Consider the following 21,275-nt stretch of genomic DNA (forward strand, 5'->3'; position numbering starts at 1 on the left):
AAGTAATTTACAAAATCTGTTTAACTTTCTGGCACCAGTTGATTTAGAGCCAGGGCAAGTATGCAGCTTCTGGATTTGGGCTGGAATGTTTCCATTCATCACCAGCAAGCATAGATTTTTAAAATTGCAAGGAGCTCAAACAAGATATAATAGAAAGTTGCAGATTTTTTGTTTTTTTATTATTCAATAATAAAGCTTTATAACTAAATGGTAAATTCCTTTCAGGGTCTCATCTCCCAATGACAATCCTCAGAGATAGGAATAATTTCTCAGGGAAGTGTTTATGAAAAATTTGTTTAAGTTTTATTTCAAGACCAAAAAGCAGAAAATCTGAGAGTGACGAGAATTTGTGTAAAGAGACAGATGGATCCACAGAGGAGGAGATGTCATGAGATTCCCGGCGCCTCCACAATCACTTGTCCTTCTCTTTCTGTTCTTTTTCCTTCTTCTCTCGCTCGACCTTTGCTTCTTCCTCCTCGTGCAGTTTGATCAGCTCCTCCACTTCCTTCTGTTTTAAGACCCGGATTTTCGTTTTCCCGTTCTCACGTGTTAATGTGGCGATCTCAACTGAAAGAGAAGGTCAACAGTTAAAGGAAAGGCCTTGGGGAGCGGAAAGAGGGCATAGTAGTTACCTCTGGAAACAGGTCTTAGGCTGCATTCACCTTTTGGTTTTACACTACGGGTGCCGGATCCGGCTGGGGGAGGGACAAGTCAGGCTCTCCCGTACCCCAGCCGGACCAGCGCTGAACTCCATTCATTTAATGAGCCGACCTGAGTCAAACGGTGACTCCGGTCGGCTCATTTTTGACCCGTATCCAGTTTTGTGACCGGACCTAAAACCGTAGTATACGGCTGTCCGGGCATGCTGGGGGTTGTAGTTTTGCAACAGCTGGAGGCACCCTGGTTGGGGAACACCGAGTTAGACAGAAGGGTGGCTGTATGCTGATCCCACCACATGATCATTCTATATAAAATGTGACAATCTTGCAGAGACATGTGGCCCCCGACTCTCACCTTTCTCTGCAGACAGTTTACTGACATCCATCGTCTTGTTGAGAACTTTAACGGCGAGTGCCAAAGCTGACTTCAGTGTCATGTCTCCTTCCTTGTAGTCTTGTTTCAGCATGGAGACTGCCGCCTGTGGGGAGATCAGTGTCATATCACTATCGACATTTAGGGGGAGATTTATTAAAACTTGTCCAGAGGAAAAGATGCAGAGTTGCCCATAGCAACCAATCAGATCGCTTCTTTCATTGTTCAGAGGCCTTGTCAAAAATGAAAGAAGCGATCTGATTGGTTGCTATGGGCAACTCAACTTTTCCTCTGGACAGGTTTTGATAAATCTCCCCTTTAGTCTTTACTTTTGCTTCAATTCCACATTAGATCACTGATTGCTGTCAGTGACTAGGAACAACCCTGTCCAGATAAAAGCAGAAATGCCTCTTACCGCGCTGTTGTTGCCGATACAAGTGGCTTTCCACCCTCCATAGTTCCCGCTCGGATCACTCTGATACAACTGAAAACCATAATGCTTATCCCAGCCGATATACAGGAGGGAGACACCGAACGGCCGCTTACCTGAGGGACACAAATAAACGTATCAGTGCATTCAGAGATGGCACAGAGTCAGACAAGAAGAACAGATCAGTAACATCATCAATGTGGTCATAGGGATCTCATATACTTTTGGGTCCTTATGATAACACTTCCTGTCCTGAGCTATGGCCTCAATTGGACACTGTATGGATCTAAATTCCCATATTCATTAACCCCTTAAGGACTCAGGGTTTTTCAGTTTTTGCACTTTCGTTTTTTCCCCATTACCTTTTAAAAATCATAACCCTTTCAATTTTCCACCTAAAAATCCATTTGATGGCTTATTTTTTGCGTCACCAATTCTACTTTGCAGTGACATCAGTCATTTTACCCAAAAATCCACGACGAAACGAAAAAAAAAAAATAATAATTATTGTGCGACAAAATCAAAGAAAAAAAACGCTATTTTGTAACTTTTGGGGGCTTCCGTTTCTACGCAGTGCATATTTTGGTAAAATATGACACCTTATCTTTATTCTGTAGGTCCATACGGTTAAAATGATACCCTACTTATATAGGTTTGATTTTGTCGGACTTCTGGAAAAATTCATAACTACATGCAGGAAAATTTATATGTTTAAAATTGTCATCTTCTGACCCCTATAACTTTTTTATTTTTCCACGTACAGGGCGGTATGAGGGCTCATTTTTTGCACCGTGTTCTGAAGTTTTTATCGGTTTTTATTCCTTTTTTAATGGTATAAAAAGTGACTAAAAATACGCTTTTTTTGACTTCTGAATTTTTTTTTAACGGGTACGCCATTGACCGTGTGGTTTAATTAACGATATATTTTTATAGTTCGGACATTTACGCACGCGGCGATACCACATATGTTTATTTTTATTTTCACTTTTTTATTGGAAAAGGGGGGTGATTCAAACTTTTATTAGGGAAGGGGTTAAATGATCTTTATTAACACTTTTTTTTTTTTGCAGTGCTATAGCTCCCATAGGGACCTATAACACTGCACACACTGATCTCTCATCCTGATCACAGGCGTGTATTAACACGCCTGTGATCAGTGTTATCAGCGCTTGACTGCTCCTGCCTGGATCTCAGGCACGGAGCAGTCATTCGCTGATCGGACACCGAGGAGGCAGGTAAGGGCCCTCCCGATGTCCTGTAAGCTGTTCGGGACGCCGCGATTTCACAGCGGCAGTCCTAAACAGCCCGACTGAGCGGCCGGGATACTTTCACTTTAGACGCGGCGGTCAGCTTTGATCGCCGCTTCTGAAGGGTTAATACAGGGCATTACCGCGATCGGCGATGTCCTGTATTAGCCGCGGGTCCCGGCCGTTGATAGCTGCCGGGACCGACCCGATATGACGCGGGAGCCGGCGGAGGACGTAAATATACGTCCTTCGTCATTAAGGGGTTAAAGGGGTACTCCGGTGGCAAACTTTTTTTTTTTTTTTATGAACTGGTGCCAGAAAGTTAAACAGATTAGTAAATTACCTCTAATGATAAAATCTTACTCCTTCCAGTACTTTTTGGCAGCTGTTTGCTACAGAGAAAATTCTTTTCTTTTTGAATTTCTTTTCTGTCTTGGCCACAGCGCTCTTTGCTGACACCTCTGTCCGTGTCAGGAACTGTCCAGAGCAGCATAGGTTTGCTACGGGGATTTTGTCCTGCTCTGGACAGTTCCTGATACGGGCATCAGGTGTCAGCAGAGAGCACTGTGGACAAGACAAAAAAGAAATTCAAGAAGTATAGAATTATAAAATTTCCTCTGTAGTATACAGCTGCTAAAAAGTACTGGAAGGGTAAAATGTTTTAATAGAAGTAATTTACAAATCTGTTTAACTTTCTGGCACGTATTAATTTAAAAATATATAAATTAAAAAAAGTTTTTCACTGTAGTACCCCTTTAGTATCCACATCTTGGGGCCTGAAGAGCACCAGCTGCTGAGTATATAATGAAGAATTTTAAGCAGTCCAATAAATTAAATGCATAAACACAACGCAGTAGGAGTGAACCTGCAGACGTTCAAACTGGACGTCTACTGGATGTTGGCGGGTTTTGTGCACACTCAGCGCCCTCATGTACCACAAACAAAGGGACACTAAACATAGAGGCATCTTCTCTCTACTGAAGTCTATTCTGGAGCTGCCACATCAGGAGTGGAGCGGCGTAACCTAATACATGATCCCTCACCTCCGAACTGTGTGTATGCCTGCTTGATGTCGCACAGTGCAGTCACCAGCTGCTCACATGGGATGGGCTCCTGGTACTGAAGCAGATACCTGGACACAGGGTAAAAAGAGCAACATTTATTTCCACCTTAAACATTCAGTGCCAAAGAACTAGTTCTAACACCATCCTTTGCCATGGTGGCCAGAGGAAAAATAAAATCTCACTCAAGTGTCATAACAGGAATCCAATCAGCCGGCAATGCTCAGACAGATCATGGAAAATAGCGGTCTTCAAACTGTGGCCCTCCAGATGTGGCAAAACTACAACTCCCAGCATGCCCGGACAGCCAACGGCTGTCCAGGCATGCTGGGAATTGTAGTTTTGCCACATCTGGAGGGCCACAGTTTGAAGACCACTGATGTAAAAGATTCAAGTTTTAAAGGGATTCTCCGCCGCTGGGGACTCCCGTGATCTTGCACGTGGCACCCAGTTTGTAATCAGTCCCCGGAGTCTGATTACCGACGACCACAAGGCAGGCGGCGTGTGACGTCACGCCCCGCCCCTCAATGCAAGCCTATGGGAGGGGGCATGATTGCTGTCACGCCCCCTCCCGTAGGCTTGCATTGAGGGGCGGAACGTGACGTAACGTTACAAGGGGGCGGTGGCGTGACGTCACACGCCGCCGGCCTTGTGGTCGTCGGTAATCAGACCCGGAGCGAACACGCTCCGGGGACTGATTACAATCGGGGTGCTGCGTGCATGATCCCGGGGGTCCCCAGCGGCGGGACTTCCGCGATCAGGCATCTTATCCCCTATCCTTTGGATAAAGGATAAGATGTGTAAGCACCGGAGAACCCCTTTTAAGCAAGGACTTCCTCACATCAGCACAATGTCCAGCCACTAGATCTACGCACAGACAGGCACAGGCCTTACTTAATGTAATGGTCTGAATGTAGTCAGCTTGTGACTACATTCGGTCATTTGCCACATGTATACATGTATTACGCAGACTGTAAAGCGTGGTTTGCTGAATCTGAGCCCAAACGTGTGTATGTTTCGAAAATGACCTGAACAGTCAATAGTGGACGTGTTTAGGTCACTGAAATCATTGGGGCCCGTTGTCTGAGTTGGAATCTTGCTGATAAATCTGTAACATGAAGGGCACAAGTGTGATGTAAAGCCTCAGTCACCTTCACCAAGTGCAACTACAGAGCAGCATTGTTATAACAATTGCATGTAACCAGGTGGGCGCCACCAGCTAGAGGGTATGGCTTAATTTAATAAACATTTTCAAACTCACCTTCATCCATCTAACAAGTTCTACATGGATAAACAAAACCAGACAAAAACTGTCCTAAAGCAACCAGAGCTCGGATTTCATATCTTACCAAGATCTTGTAAAATGAAAGCTGAGCTGTGATTGGTTGCTATGTGCTAATCAGAAATTTTATTGGTTTGTTTTTATTTATTCCCACTTTGTTTTACCTCCTACACAACAGCGTACAGGTACAATGGGGCAAAAAAGTATTTAGTCAGACACCAATTGTGCAATTTCTCCCTTTTAAAGAGAGGCCTGTAATTTCCATCCGAGGTATACCTCAACTATGAGAGACAGAATGGGGGAAAGAATCCATAAAATCACATTGTCTGATTTTTAAAGAATTTATTTGCAAATTATGGTGGAAAATAAGTATTTGGTCAATAACAAAAGTTAATCTCAATACTTTGTTATATACCCTTTGTTGGCAATGAGAGAGGTCAAACGTTTTCTGTAAGTCTTCACAAGGTTTTCACACACTGTTGCTGGTAATTTGGCCCATTCCTCCATGCAGATCTCCTCTAGAGCAGTGATGTTGTGGGGCTATCGCTGGGCAACACGGACTTTCAACTCCCTCCAAAGGTTTTCTATGGGGTTGAGTTCTGGAGACTGGCTAGGCCACTTCAGGACCTTGAAATGCTTCCACCTACATGCTTCACATTAGGTATGGTGTTCTTTTGGAGGCAACTTGGCATTCTTTCTCCTCCAAACACGATGAGTTGAGTATTTACCAAAAAGTTCTACTTTGGTTTCATCTGACCATATGACATTCTCCCAATCCTCTTCTGGATCATCCAAATGCTCTCTAGCAAACTTCAGACAGGTCCAGACATGTACTGGCTTAAGTAGGGGGACACATCAGGCACTGCATGATTTGAGTCCCTGGCAGCGTAGTGTGTTACTGATGGTAGCCTTTGTTACTTCGGTCCCAGCTCTCTGCAGGTCATTCACTAGGTCCCCCCGTGTGTGGTTCTGGGATTTTTGCTCACTGTTCTTATGATCATTTTGACACCACAGGGTGAGATACATATTGATGGAAATTATCAGTGGTCTTGTATGTCTTCCATTTTCTAATAATTGCTCCCACAGTTTATTTCTTTACACCAAGATGCTTGCCTATTGCAGATTCAGTCTTCCCAGCCTGGTGCAGGTCTACAATTTTGTTTCTGGTGTCCTTCGACAGCTCTTTGGTCTTGGCCATAGTGGAGTTTGGAGTGTGTCTGAGGTTGTGGACAGGTGTCTTTTATACTGATAAGTTCAAACATGTAACATTAATACAGGTAACGAGTGGAAGACAGAGGAGACTCTTAAAGAAGAAGTTACAGGTCTGTAAGAGCCAGAAATCTTGCTTGTTTGTAGGTGACCAAATACTTTTTTTCCACCATAATTTGCAAATAAAAAAAATCAGACAATGTGATTTTATGGATTTTGTTTTCTCATTATGTTTCTCATAGTTGAGGTATACCTATGATGAAAATTACAGGCCTCTCATCTTTTTAAGTGGGAGAACTTGCACAATTGGTGGCTGACTAAATACTTTTTTGCCCCACTGTATGCCCTTGCTGTCTGGGACTTAAGAGAGTGCAGGAGTCAGGATCTCAGCACTAATGATGGACCGCTAGATCCCACTGCTGCCATCATGAACCCTTTAGATGCCGTGATCAATGCTGATTAAAGAACCTAAAGCAAAAGTGACTATTGTCAGTAAGCTCACTAGAGATTGTCAGACCACCACAAAGTGATACCTAGGGTCCAATAAAATGGCAGCCCCGGGTCCCCCTTACCTGACTCCGGCCGCCCAATCAACTCTCCAATGAATCAGCCTGGCAGAGTCAAGTGGCAGGAGACAAGGGATCCCCCCCCCCCCATTCCTACTGTGCATCTGACTGCTAAGAACTTAGTGATCTCAAAAATGGGGACATGCGTCTCACCTTGCAATGAAATAGCGAGTCAGGTATGTGTGCCGTCCCTACATTGATTGTCTATGGAGCTGCTGCAAATAGCCAAGCGCCATACTTTGCTATCTATTACTGCTCCATAGACAATGAATGAAGTAACAGTGCACATGTGTGACCCATTGCTTCATTTCAAACTGGGACTCTAATTCCTGCTCTAGAGAAGACAATGTGTCCCATCAATCAGACCCTTATCCACAGGATAAGGGATAATTATAAAGTGGAATACCCCTTTAAAGATACAAGTAATTACATTCAGGACGTGTGACCCATGCAAGAACTCGTGTGATCAGCATTCCTCCATTTCTCTTACCTCTGTGCGATGAGTCTGAGTTCATTGGTGAGGACATTGGCATCAGAGGTAATCCCGGCCACACTGCACGCCATGTCACTGAAATATAGGAAGGGGTTAGTGTCTCCGCTGGGTAACCTGGCATCTTGAAAACTTAGCTTCTCTCTGCACAACTTACTCGTTTAATTTGTAAATTTTCTCAGAAAAGAAAACCTCGTCCAGGAGTTTGTGGATGTTTCGTCGCTCAGCCGCCAGGAGGACGCCATCATTGGCCAGAATGCCCAAGCAGGTGCCAGCGTGTCCGATGGCTTCCATGGCATATTCCACCTGATAGAGGCGACCTATGTAAAAGAACAAGTCGGTGACCACAACTTAGGGATTGCGGATAGGACCTGACCTTATTTAGGCTTCCAGAACATCTGAAAAAGAGCGGTCAGAGCTGCACCCTTTCTTCTAAACATTATGTAAATCTGTGTTAATTCAAAAAATTGTGCACTTTTTTCCCACGCCTGTAGGAGACATGTGTCAGTAATTATAGGTTCTATACAGAACATATCAAGGAGAGGAAACTACAATAATGCAGCACAGAGCAAGAGAACGGCTGCAAAGTGAAAGTGACATGAACAAAAGACGGAAAATTCTGACTCACCCTCCGGGGAGAAGATGGTCGTCCTCGAGTCATATCTCCGAGACTGAAAAAGATGAAAACGGTGATTAAGGTGGGAGGAGCCTGAGCAATACAGAGCGAAAAAAATGTTGTCAACTATGAGACGCCTCCCCCCAGGAATCCCTTGACATCTTACCATTGTGGAGTTCTCTCTGTACAGTCACAATATTCAGTTGAGGCTCCTCCCACTTCGAAAGAAAAAAATTATGTAAGATCCTACTGTGTGCACAGGGGTTGAACATAGTCTACTAGGGAGAATACTTACCCATTTTAGCTACACACATATATATATATATATATATATATATATATATATATATATCTATATATACATATTAATAAATAAATAAAAGTTGTGTGTACAGGCTGCATGTTCACTGCTGCATGCAAAATAAATCATTTACATTTTTATAGTGTTTTTGGGAGCCATCTGTTAACCCTCAGTATAGTTAAAGGAGTACTCCAGTGCAACATAACTTATCCCCTATCCAAAGCATAGGGGATAAGATCTAGATGGTGGGGGTCCGAGTGGGGGGGAAGCCTTGGCAGACACGCCCCCTCCATGTATCTCTATGGGGTACATGGAGGGGGCGTGTCGGCTGCCGCGTCATGCAGGGACCGACCTTTCCAGCATACTGCCGCGGTCCCGTCCAGGAGGTCGAAGGGGGCCCCAGTGCTCAGACCGCCCGCGATCCTCGGAGAGGGGATAAGTTATATTGCACTACAGATGTCCTTTAAATGTGCACTGTCATGAAAAAAAACACAAAATATTTTAACATTTTATGGAGACATAAGTCAGACCACGACCGTTCATGAAAAAGAGCCAAAAGTGCGCACTTAACGGTTCTCTCTGCCGCCTGTCACGTGATCAAAACGGCCGTACAAACGTAAGACTATGAGGCCATCCAGGGCTCTCAGACAGAGCGGGGAGAGGAGCGTGCGGCCATGCGCCTCTCTCCATGCTTGTTCTCACCATCACTTGGGGTATTTGCACTTAGAACCAGACAGAAAAACTTGACGTGTTCCAAGGACATTTAAAAGTTTTTTTATTGACAGGTGCCCTTGAAGACAGTGTTTTCCAAACCGAGTTCTGCTAAGGCGGGACACCACTGCTGCCAATGTGATGCATGGTCCACAGCACCACGATAACGAGAGAGGGATTATCCAGGAACAGTAAAAACAGAGCTAATTTCTTTTCTTTTTTTTTTTTAAACAGCACCACACCTGTCCTCAGGTTGTGTGAGGCATTACAGCTCAGTTTCAGTGAAGTGACTGGAGCCAAGCTGTAATACAACTTAAGAACAGGTGTGGTGCTTTTTTCCCCACTAAAATTAGCTTTGTTTTTAATTCCTGGTAGTCCTTTTTAAGTTCAGGCTTTTTTTTTTTTTTTTTAAAGGGGCACTCTCCTGGAAAACATTATTTTTTTAATCAACTGGTGCCAGAAAGTTAAACAGATTTGTAAATTACTTCTTTAAATAAAAATCTTAATCCTTCCTGTACTTATCAGCTGTTTGCTCCACAGGAAGTTCTTTTCTTTCGGAATTTCCTTTCAGTGCTCTCTGCTGACACCTCTGTCCATTTTAAGAACTGTCCGTAGGTTTGCTATGGGGATATGCTCCTGCTCTGGACAGTTCCTAAAATGGACAGAGGTGTCACCAGAGAGCACTATGGTCCGCCAGAAAGGAAATTCAAAAAGAAAATAACTTCCTGTGGAGCATATAGCAGCTGATAAGTACTGGAAGATCAAGATTTTTTAATAGAATTTACAACATTCTGGCACCAGTTGATTTTAAAAAAAATTAAAAAAATTCCAGGGGAGTACCCCTTTAATACCAATAAATCCTGGCACTGTACGGTATACCCCAGATCTGGACGCATTGTGCCATAGGGCTGGGTACACATGTTTATGCCCACTGTGTCATATCCGTACACTAGTCCCATTGGGGCTAAACGCAGTCAGCCGGTGACTAGGATTGCGCCATATTCAGAGCGGATACGAATTTTGCCTCAGATTCGAAAATACTCGCAGATGTTCAAAAAATGGCGCGTTCCTAGTCGCCAGTGACCCATTGCGATAAATGGGGCTCACGTCTGTCGGCGTGCAGATACATCAGAGCGCCATTTTGACGTTTTACTGATGTATTCTTGCCACAGGGGGCGCAATTATGGTGGAAAGGAGGCAGAAGAGGGTATGAGGGAGGTGATTGGAGAAAAAAACTGAGTAAAGGGGGGAGGAAGAGGTTAATGTGATCAAAGTGAAAGTGATCTGATGGAGGATCCCGCACTGTCATGGCCGCCTCCTCCCCCGGTCCTATCTCTCTCTCTATCCCCGGACAGCTGAGCCCCAGGCTCCCCCGCACTCACCGCTTGGCCTGGACTCTCCGTGGATCACAACACAACGCACCCGGCAAGAGCGCCCAGTCACTGCACATACAGAACCAACATGGCCGCCGCGCATGCCCAGTACGCTGACAAGTCGCAAAGCGGCCCTAGACGTCATTCAGTGAGCGACCTCTGTCGCAGCCATTTTGGTTATGGGCAAAGTTTCGCTATTTTTGCGCCCATCAAGTTCCTACAAGTTTATCCTTAAATATCGAATAGAATCGTACAGCTAGATCAGTGTTTCCCAACCAGGGTTCCTCCAGCTGTTAGAAAACTACAACTCCCAGCATGCCCGGACAGCCAACGGCTGTCCGGGCATGCTGGGAGTTGTAGTTTTTCTACATCTGGAGATCCACAGTTTGGAGACCACTGAGACATATCTGTTGACAAAATATATTCAACACACATGCATCAGTTTTGGTACATTTAGGTTTTTTTTTTATATATATATGGAGAGATTTATCAAATCTGTCCAGAGGAAAAGTTGCTGAGTTGCCCAAAGCAACCAATCAGATCGCTTCTTTTATTTTTCAGAGTCCTTTTCAAAAATGAAAGAAGCGATCTGATTGGTTGCTATGGGCAACTCAGCAACTTTTCCTCTGGACAGGTATTGATAAATCTCCCCCCAAAACATCTGACTACATACTGACAGAAAACATTTTAAGACGCGTTCAGTTAAATTTTATTTTTATTTTTATTTTTTCATACGATTTCAGGCCATCCGTTTTAACAATCCTTCCAACAGATGCAAAAATCGTGACATGAATTTGGCCTATGTCAATGAAGCCGAAACGGAAAAAAGGCGCAACTTCCTGTCCGCACTAGGTGAATGCGGTTTTTACAAATTCCCATTCTTTGTCATAAAATATATCAGGCCAGAAGTTAGTCGTGGGTAAAAATGACCAATATGTGTCACATTAGAAAAATAGAAAACATCCGAGACGCGCGCTTTTCCCGGTAACAGTAAGGGCCCATTCATACTACATATGTTCCCAGCGGAATACTGCTCCGGAGTTCCACTGCAGAAAATGTTTTCAAGGAATTCTGCGGCACCATTCACAGTATGGAACATTGGACGTTCTGCCACGAAAATTCCTGGACCCCATACTCCGCCTGTCTGGGCATGCTGGGAGTTGTAGTTTTGCAACAGTTGGAGGCGCCCAGGTTGGGAAACACTGTTCTAGAGCAGTGGTCTTCAATCTGTGGACCTCCAGATGTTGCATAACTACAACTCCCAGCATGCCCGGACAGCCGTTGGCTGTCCGGGCATGCTGGGAGTTGTAGTTTTGCAACATCTGGAGGTCTGCAGGTTGAAGACCACTGTTCTAGAGGATAGCAGACTTTGTATACTTTTATTATAATGATGGGCAAGACTGACACCTAATGGTCAGAATTGTGTAGTGAACAATGTAATAATATACATTGTATTAGTTCCATGTATATAGTTGTTGAAACAATTAAAATTATCTTTTTTTTTTTTTTTTGCATACGATAGAGCCGGTGTAATGAAAAATTCTGTTTCTTGAAGAGAATTGTGTCCCGAACAGCTCATGAAAATGCTGAGTCAGCATAGGCACTGTGATTGGCTGAGGCGCACACCTGCTCCATACTATTGGTTGGTTGGGGGGGGGGGGGGGGGGGGGGGGATGGGTTCAGTCTCGCTCTGCTCACTATTTTGCAGCCTTGCTGCCTGGACACATTTCTCTGCAAACCCTACACTCTCATGTACTCAGCTTTTCCCAAGGATTTTCCCTTGCTGTCTTGCTGCATGCACACAGTTCACTACAACCCCTCCACTCTTACGTACTCAGCTTTTCCCAATCTTTATGCTTTTTGCCAGCTTTTCCCTTTCCCCCAGCTTTTCCTGAGGCTTTTCCCTTGCTGCCTGGACACAGTTCTTTGCAACCCCTCCACTCTCACGTACTCAGCTTTTCCCGAGGCTTTTCCCTTGCTGCTTGCACACAGTTCTTTGCAACCCCTCCACTCTCACGTACTCAGCTTTTCCCGAGGCTTTTCCCTTGCTGCTTGCACACAGTTCTCAGCAACCCCTCCACTCTCATGTACTCAGCATTACCCGATCATTGTGCTTTTCCCCAGCTTTTCCCTTTTCCCCAGCTTTTCCCAAGGCTTTTCTCTTGCTGCCTGGACACAGTTCTCTGGAAAACTTCTACTCTCATGTACTCAGCTTTTCCCAAGGCTTTTCTCTTGCTGCCTGGACACAGTTCTCTGCAACCTCTCCACTCTAATGTACTCAGCTTTTCCCCAGCTTTTCCCCTGCCGCCTGGACACAGTTCTATGCAACCCCTCCACTCTCATGTACTCAGCTTTTCCCGATCATTGTGCTTTTCCCCAGCTTTTTTCTTTTCCCCAGCTTTTTCCAAAGCTTTTCTCTTGCTGCCTGGACACAGTTCTCTGGTAAACTTCTACTCTCATGTACTCAGCTTTTCCCAAGGCTTTTCCCTTGCTGCCTGGACACAGTTCTCTGCAACCTCTCCACTCTAATGTACTCAGCTTTTCCCCAGCTTTTCCCTTGCCGCCTGGACACAGTTCTCTGCAACTCCTCCACTCTCATGTACTCAGCTTTTCCCGAGGCTTTTCTCTTGCTGCTTGCACACAGTTCTCTGCAACCCCTCCACTCTCATGTACTCAGCTTTTCCCGATCATTGTGCTTTTCCCCAGCTTTTCCCTTTTCCCCAGCTTTTTCCAAGGCTTTTCTCTTGCTGCCTGGACACAGTTCTCTGGTAAACTTCTACTCTCATGTACTCAGCTTTTCCCAAGGCTTTTCCCTTGCTGCCTGGACACAGTTCTCTGCAACCTCTCCACTCTAATGTACTCAGCTTTTCCCCAGCTTTTCCCTTGCCGCCTGGACACAGTTCTATGCAACCCCTCCACTCTCATGTACTCAGCTTTTCCCGATCATTGTGCTTTTCCCCAGCTTTTCCCTTATCCCCAGCTTTTTCCAAGGCTTTTCTCTTGCTGCCTGGACACAGTTCTCTGGTAAACTTCTACTCTCATGTACTCAGCTTTTCCCAAGGCTTTTCCCTTGCTGCCTGGACAAAGTTCTCTGCAACCCCTCCACTCTCATGTTCTCAGCTTTTCCCCAGCTTTTCCTGATCTCTGTGCTCGCTGTGGCAGCTGTCAGAGCAGACAGATCAGGGGGACTTTTCACTACAGCCTCCCTCCTTCCCCTTCAGACAACCAGCAGCAGGATATGTTCTTTCTCATGTCCCCGATCTCTGTGAAGTCTCCAATAATCAGATAGGTAGTGAGTGGACTGCAGCCACAACGCCTTGACTACGCAAAATATGTAGCAAACACAGATCTTACACTGATACACGGTAACTGAGAGTGAATTGGTGGAAATATTTTTAATCAGAAATGAAACAATAAAAGTTAAGCATTATTATTTTGGTGGGTGGTAAATTTAGGATTTAGTGGTCACGATAGTGACCAATTGTAAATATGCACACCTGTGAGACACAGGCGTGCAGGCTGGGCGGGAGGAAAGTCTGGTCAGTGCCGGGACGGGTGATCCAATCCTCGTGTATCCTCCCTCTCCTGTGGAGCAGCTCTGGACTCTGGATTCTCCCTGGTCCCTCAGCAGAAAGATGTGGATGGAGGGAAGGAGCAGGGGAAGCGCTGACAGAGGCCTACTCAGCTTCAGGTAGTGAACCCCCACCCTTCTTTCACTCCTCTACACCTCTCTGTAACACCTGGACACCACTCTTTTATCCCGTAAACCCTTCTGTCATCCCTCTACAGCCTTCTGTCACCCCTGTACACCCCACGGTTACCCCGTACACCTCTCTGTCACCCCTGTATGCCCCTCTGTCACCCATGTACACCCCTCTGTCACCCCTGTATGGCCCTCTGTCACCCCTGTACACCCCTCTGTCACCCCTGTACACCCCTCTGTCACCCCTGTATGCCCCTCTGTCACCCATGTACACCCCTCTGTCACCCCTGTATGCCCCTCTGTCACCCCTGTACACCCTTCTGTCACTGTGTGGGGTAATGCAGGAGGCATTGTGTGTGCTTGTGGGGGGGGGGGGGTAGGGGGCTGGAGGCATTTGAGTGAGGCAGGAAACATTGGGGGAGATTTATCCAAACCTGTGCAAAGAAAAAGTTGTCCAATTAGATTTCTTATTTCATTTTGCAGAGACCTTGTTAAAAGTGAAAGAAGCCAGCTGATTGGTTGCTATGGGCAAATGGGCAACTTTTCCTCTGCACAAGTTTTGATAAATCTCCCCCCCTTTGTGCGTTGTAGGAAGGCTGGTGGCATTGTGTTTGGAGGAGGCTGGAGTCATTTGTAGGGAAAAGGGGAGGATAATGCTGGAAAAGAGAAGAGCCTACTACTAATATGTTTGTGTTGCAGGTTCTGCCCAAGAGTTTTGGCTGGAACAGATTATCATGATGTCCTGTGCCAGATGGGGAAGAAAAATAAAGAGAATGACTCTGATTATTCGATAAGGGTGTCCCGCTAATTTTTTTTCCCCCAAGGGGTGCCCCAAGCCAAAATGAGGGAGGCACAATTTTCAGTTCTTGCTTCAGGAGCAAAAAGAGCTAGCTACAGCTCTGTCTGTAATGCACATCATGTAACAATGTTTAGCACTTATCTGATCGCTGTTATAAGAGCCTTGTAGTTGGAGTGTGAATGTAGGAGATTCATAGGATAGCTTGGATATGTAGAGCGCTGTAGAAGTGACACTAATGTGAACAAATTCTTACAAAAACATCATAGGTGTCTATAGCCCTTAAATCATTTAAATAAAGTGCTGATTTGACTCTAAGTAAGGTTTATCATGAGAAAGTGTCCAAAACATTTTATCGTGTTTCAATCAGGCTTCAGTTTTCGAGAACTTTTGTAGTTTGCAGACTTTGTTTAAAGACATTTTATAATTTATGAAAAGTGACTTGTAAATGTTTAAATAATATTAAATATAATTTAAATAAATGTGCAACACAAAAAGAGAGAAACACAGCCGCACATCCACCATTTGTAATTTGATCTACTTGCCTCTCAGCATAATTTCAAAAACAAACAGGTTGTTAGTATACATATTGATCAAAAAGTACAAACCCACTTGTCACGTCAAGGCCACCTCGTTAGAGTGGGTCCCTAACCTGACACTGGCATAGCCCCCGGCAGCGACCACTGCCTCCGAGACCCCATGCCCAATGAGGGGAGCGACCCAGTGACCAAGCCCCGGGCTCTGGCCCACTCCACCCCACAGACAAAGCATCACAGAAACAATGGCCGCCACAGAGAACCACACCAGTATGAAACCTACCATGTGCTCACTGCCAGAGGGCTGGGAGAATGCTAGGAGGAAACCCTTATGCAGTTTCCTGCTAATTAAAAATGCCTGGGCCAAATGGGTGGAGTGGAGTGCTGGCTATGGGAGAAGGGAGAGACTACAAATGTGCAACACAAAAAGAGAGAAACACAGCCGCACATCCACCATTTGTAATTTGATCTACTTGCTTCTCAGCATAATTTAAAAAACTAACAGGTTGTTAGTATACATTTTGATCAAAAAGTACAAACCCAAGACAAAGTACAAGTCAAGCGGCAGAATCATTGATCAATGGTTTCCTTTGAGAAACCATTGATCAATGTAAAAGATCAGTGTGTGCAATATTATAGCCCTCTATGGGGGCTATAACATTGCAAAAAAAAAAAAAGTGGAAAAAAAAGTGAATAAAGATCATTTAACCCCTTCCGTAATAAAAGTTGGAATCACCCCCCTTTTCCCATAAAAAAAACAAAAAAAAACGGTGTAAATAAAATAAACATATGTGGTATTACCTGAAATGTCCAAATTATAAAAATATATCGTTAATTAAACTGCACGGTCAATGGCGTACGCGCCAAAAAATTCCAAAGTCCAAAATAGTGTATTTTTGGTCACTTTTTATATCATGAAAAAATAGCGATCAAAAAGTCCGATCAACAGGGCCGGATCATCATTGGTGCTCATGGAGCACCTGCTCCGGGCCCCGTGCCCGCAGGGGGCCCCGTCACATTCGGGACATCCCTGCGGGCTGCTTAGTAGCGGATCGGGGCTCCCGATAGCCCGGCCGCGGCCACTTTAAAACAGTGACCAGCGGCGGCTGCTGTGGGCCCGCCCGGACTCCTCCTGCTTTTTTCTATATTTCATATTTCCTTACCTGGCCGCGCTCGGCAGGCTCAAATGATGCGTCGGGTCATGTGGGCTGTGACGAGTGACGTCTCCTGCGGCTCCTCTGCACAGCGTCAGGGACGTCACTCCTCATTTCCGGCATCATAATGAAGTGCTCCGTCTTCCAGGCAGCCTTAATCTGGCCCTGCCGATCAATACAAAAATGGTACCAATAAAAACCTCAGAACACGGCGCAAAAAATGAGTCCTCCTACCGCCCCATACACAGAAAATTTTAAAGAGTTATAGGGATCAGAAGATGACAATTTTAAACGTATACATTTTCCTGCATGTAGTTATGATTTTTTCCAGAAGTATGACAAAATCAAACCTATATAAGTAGGGAATCATTTTAATTCTATGGACCTACAGAATAAAGATAAGGTGTACATTTTACCGAAAAATGTACTGCGTAGAAAACGGAAGTTACAAAATAGTGTTTTTTCTTCAATTTAGTCGCACAATGATTTTTTTCTGTTTCGTCGTAGATTTTTGGGTAAAATGACTAATGTCATTACAAAAAAGAATTGGTGGCACAAAAAGTAAGCAATCATTTGGATTTTTTGGTGCAAAATTGAACGAGTTATGATTTTTTTAAAGGTAAGGAAAAAAGGAAAGTGGTCCTCAAGGGGTTAATTGCAGGTACTATTACTCCCAACATGGAGCACACTCTGCTTCAAGCTGGGAGCTGTAGTTCCTGCATTAATAGATAACAGCGAGTGTCACTTCTGACACCTGTTGCGATCTGTCTATTAATGCAGATACTACAGCTCCCAGCATTGAGCAGAGTGTGCTCCATGTTGGGAGTAATAGTACCTGCAGTTAAGGAAAGATCACAGCGGGTGTCACTCCTGACATAATGTATAGACGTGGTCGGCCGCTCTTCTATGGCCCCCTGCACTGATGTATATACACCTATTCATATTTACCGCAGAGAGTTTTGATAGGCTGGAACCATCTGGCCAATCACAGCTCTCTGTGGGAAATATGAATAGGTGTATATGATGTCCCAGTATGAGATATACATCTCACAGTCCTATCAGCTTGAGTCCCTGCACGTCCACTGGGCTCACCTGCACTGCACCCCTATAAACTTTATAATTGTATATTATGAGTAAAGGACCTTTGATATGGTCACATTATTTACCACATCATAATTGATTACCACATGATAATGGTTGTCACATGTTAAAGTCACATGTTTTGTTACCCAGAGAGCACCAGGTGACCAGATGACCCGTAGCTAGCCTATAGGCTCCTTGCACACACCCCTTTATAAGAGGGGGAGGTTCTACAATCTCTCTCTTCCACCACATTTTCTGCTGAAGTCAAGTCCAGTCCAGACGTCTCAGAGCCAGTGTCCAGTACATCTGGAGGCCTCAAGCCTAAATTACAGCCACATGACAGTAAGTCAAGTCATCTCTGTCTGCTGTCACTACCCTCAGTCAAGTCAAGTCTATTGCAGCGTGGCTGTCTTAAAGTCTGTCCAAGTCACTGCAAGTCCTATCAAGCTGGGTGGTCCCCTGTGTTACTGGTCACCTCTCTGGGATCCTGGCCCAGCTGTATAGACTATTACCATCTGTCTACCTCAGTAAAGCTACCGTTAACCCTAACCTGGCCTTGGACTCTTATTTGCCCTGCCTCACTAGGACTAGCGGTACTACCGTTTGGGTGGTTATCAGGAAAACTACGCCCTGGCATCACGAACATTTAGGGGTTAATACCATCTGCTCCTGGGCTACAACATCTGCCCCATACACCTCACCTTCACACCCCGTTGCTCACCACATGTATATATACGGCAGTGCAGACCAGAGAAGAGCGGCCAGCCGCAAACGGTGTGATCTGTCAATTAGTACATGTACTCCTACCATCATGGAACAGTGTGTTCCATGCTGGGAGCAGTAGTACTACCTAAAATGTAAACAATAAAGAAAAAATTTGAAAAAAGTTAAAAACACACACACACTTTATTCAACACATTATTAATAAAATGTTTTACAAAATCAATTATAACAAATATATTCTTTTTACATTTAAATGGCCCCTTTCTAAAGTTTTATTATTGTCGTCTACATTTTTAGTTCCCTGCCCAACCACCTAAATTGATCCATGTTTAAAAATTTATAAAAATTTAGTTAGAAAAAAAGATACAGTATTTATCGACGTATAACATGCACTTTTTAGGCTAAAATTTTTAGCCTAAAGTCTATGTGCGTGTTATACGCCGATACACCCCCAGGAAAGGCAGGGGGAGAGAGGCCGTCGCTGCCCGCTTCTCTCCCCCTGCCTTTCCTGGGGTCTAGAGCCCTGCTGCCGGCCCTTCTCTCCCCCTGGTTATCGGCGCCGCTGCCCGTTCTGTCCCCCTGACTATCGGTGCCGGCGCCCCATTGCCGGCGCCGATAGCCAGGGGGAGAGAAGCGGCGCCGACAGCCAGGGGGAGAGAAGGGGCAGCGGCACCCATTGCCGGCGCCGCCCCTGCGTCGTTGCTATGCGCTGCACGGCGCATGACGTCATGGGCCGCGCCGTGCATAGCAACGACGAAGGGGACGCACGGCGGAGGCCTGCAGCAGCGCGGACCCGACCCCGGCATCAGGTAATTATGCCACCGGGGATGGGGGGAGGCAACGGGGCAGCGGCGCCGGCAATGGGTGCCTCTGCCCCTTCTCTCCCCCTGGCTGTCGGCGCCGCTTCTCTCCCCCTGGCTATCGGCGCCGGCAATGGGGCGCCGGCACCGATAGTCAGGGGGACAGAACGGGCAGCGGCGCCGATAACCATGGGGAGAGAAGCGGCGGCAGCAGGGCTCTAGACCCCAGGAAAGGCAGGGGGAGAGAAGCGGGCAGCGACGGCCTCTCTCCCCCTGCCTTTCCTGGGGGTGTAACGGGGTATACACGCGCACACACGCACCCTCATTTTACCATGGATATTTGGGTAAAAAACTTTTTTTACCCAAATATCCTTGGTAAAATGAGGGTGCGTGTTATAGGCCGGTGCGTGGTATACCCCGATAAATACGGTACATTTCGTTAAATACAATTTTTCCATCACTACTGTATCTTTTTTCTTATTTATTTTTTTAATAATACCCTACGAAATGTTATTAAAAAAGGCATCTCCATCCCTTTTATGGATCGCTTAAGTCCAAAAAAGAATAAAAACCACTGGCAAAAACGCCAAAGTTAAAACCCACATGGCGTTTTTTTACTCCCATAGACTTCTATGGGAGAAAAACGCCAAAGTCTCAACAAGAGGTCATTTTTGAAAAACTGCCAAGGAGCCAAAAAGAGCTGAAAAACGCCAAAAGGATAAAAAAAACGCCAAACTGAAAAACGCCAAGTGGATCTGGTATTTTGCAGTTCACTGCTGACCTGCAATTAACATCTGGACACGGCGTATTTTCACGGAAAAAATGCTGTGCGGCAAAATGGGCATTTTTATCAGCGTATTTTCCATGAAAAACCTCAGTGGAATCCTAGCCATAAAGGGGTACTCCGCTGCTCAGTGTTTGGAACAAACTGTTCCGAACGCTGGAGCCGGCGCCAGGAGCTTGTTATGTCATAGCCTGTCCCCTCATGATGTCCCACCCCGCCCCCTCAATGCAAGTCTATGGGAGGGGGTGTGACGGCTGCCACGCCCCCTCCCATAGACTTTCATTGAGTTGTAGAAACCACTGTTCTGGTCACCACTATCCAAGATGACCAACAACTCACTGAGCAACCATACAAAAAGAGTGGCAAACACCAGCTTGAGTGAAGTGCACCTAGGGGAAGGGCTGAAGTAGTGCAAAGCTAGAAAAAGCTCTTCATCAATAAGAAGCAAATATGAGCCAGGTGAAGGTTCGCAAAACACCATGAAAATGGCACCGTAGAGGAATGGTGTAAGGTCATTTTCTCTGACAAATCATCTTTTCTGGTCATCTGGTTTGACCGGGACCTGGAAAGGCCTACAAGCTAGGGCTGGGCGGTATACCGGTTCATACCGAATACAGAATTTTTTGGGCTGCACAATATGAATTTTCCCCCATACCGCAATACCGGTTGGGCCCCTCCCTGTATTATCAGCCTAGCGCAGCACTGTCCCCACATCGGGGTACTAACCCTATGTTACCCGCAGGCGCTGTTCTGCCCCCCCCAATTAATGATCAGCCCAGCGGGGTACTACTCACAGATGTCATGCACTGCCCTCCTCCTCTTTGTTGGGGGCCGCCGGGCGCTGGAACTCACTGTACGCCAGTGGTCTCCAACCTGCGGACCTCCAGCTTTTGCAAAACTACAACTCCCAGCATGCCCGGACAGCCAACGGCTGGGAGTTGTAGTTTTGCAACAGCTGGATGTCCTTAGGTTTGAGACTACTGCTGTACGCTGTATCCCTATGCCCGGGCTGCAAAAGATACAGAAAATAAACTTTTAACTCACCCACCTTGGCCGCACGCTGGGGACGGGGGAAGACAGCCGTCAGCCTATCACCGGCCGGAGCGATGCCCCGCCCCGGCTAGTGATAGGCTGAGCCCACTGTCATGTAAGAAGCCGGCTTCTTACATGACAGTGGGCTCAGCCTATCACTAGCCGGGGCGGGGCATGCTGGGAGTTGTAGTCCGGGCATGCTGGGAGTTGTAGTTTTGCAACAACTGGAGGTCCGCAGGTTGGAGACCACTGGCGTACAGTGAGTTCCATCACCGGCGGCCCCCAACAAAGAGGAGGAGGGCAGTGCTTGACATCTGTGAGTAGTACTCCGCTGGGCTGATCATTA

At 45.7% G+C, this 21,275-nt stretch overlaps 1 protein-coding gene across 1 annotated transcript; it reads right to left on the reverse strand.

Moving 5' to 3' along the window:
- Positions 1–280: 280 nt before the first annotated feature.
- PSMA4 (proteasome 20S subunit alpha 4) lies at positions 281–10,454 on the reverse strand. The gene is made up of 9 exons (XM_056571199.1): positions 10,328–10,454; positions 8,100–8,151; positions 7,946–7,988; positions 7,475–7,637; positions 7,318–7,395; positions 3,753–3,841; positions 1,448–1,578; positions 1,015–1,138; positions 281–567 (listed from the first exon to the last, which is right to left on the reverse strand). Exons 2-9 carry the CDS (start codon positions 8,100–8,102, stop codon positions 413–415), a joined length of 786 nt encoding a protein of 261 aa, XP_056427174.1. The 5' UTR covers positions 8,103–8,151; positions 10,328–10,454; the 3' UTR covers positions 281–412.
- Between the last annotated feature and the right edge of the window lie 10,821 nt (positions 10,455–21,275).

This window comes from Hyla sarda, chromosome 4, assembly GCF_029499605.1.
Source record: "Hyla sarda isolate aHylSar1 chromosome 4, aHylSar1.hap1, whole genome shotgun sequence".
NCBI classification, from domain to species: Eukaryota; Metazoa; Chordata; class Amphibia; order Anura; family Hylidae; genus Hyla; species Hyla sarda.

Bases quoted from the DNA above. Each gene is read 5' to 3' on its own strand.
- PSMA4 (XM_056571199.1), bottom strand. The intron at 7,396-7,474 runs GTAAGTTGTGCA...CCTATATTTCAG, and splicing joins AAAATTTACAAATTAAACGA to TGACATGGCGTGCAGTGTGG. The intron at 1,139-1,447 runs GTAAGAGGCATT...ATCTCCCCACAG, and splicing joins GTATCGGCAACAACAGCGCG to GCGGCAGTCTCCATGCTGAA.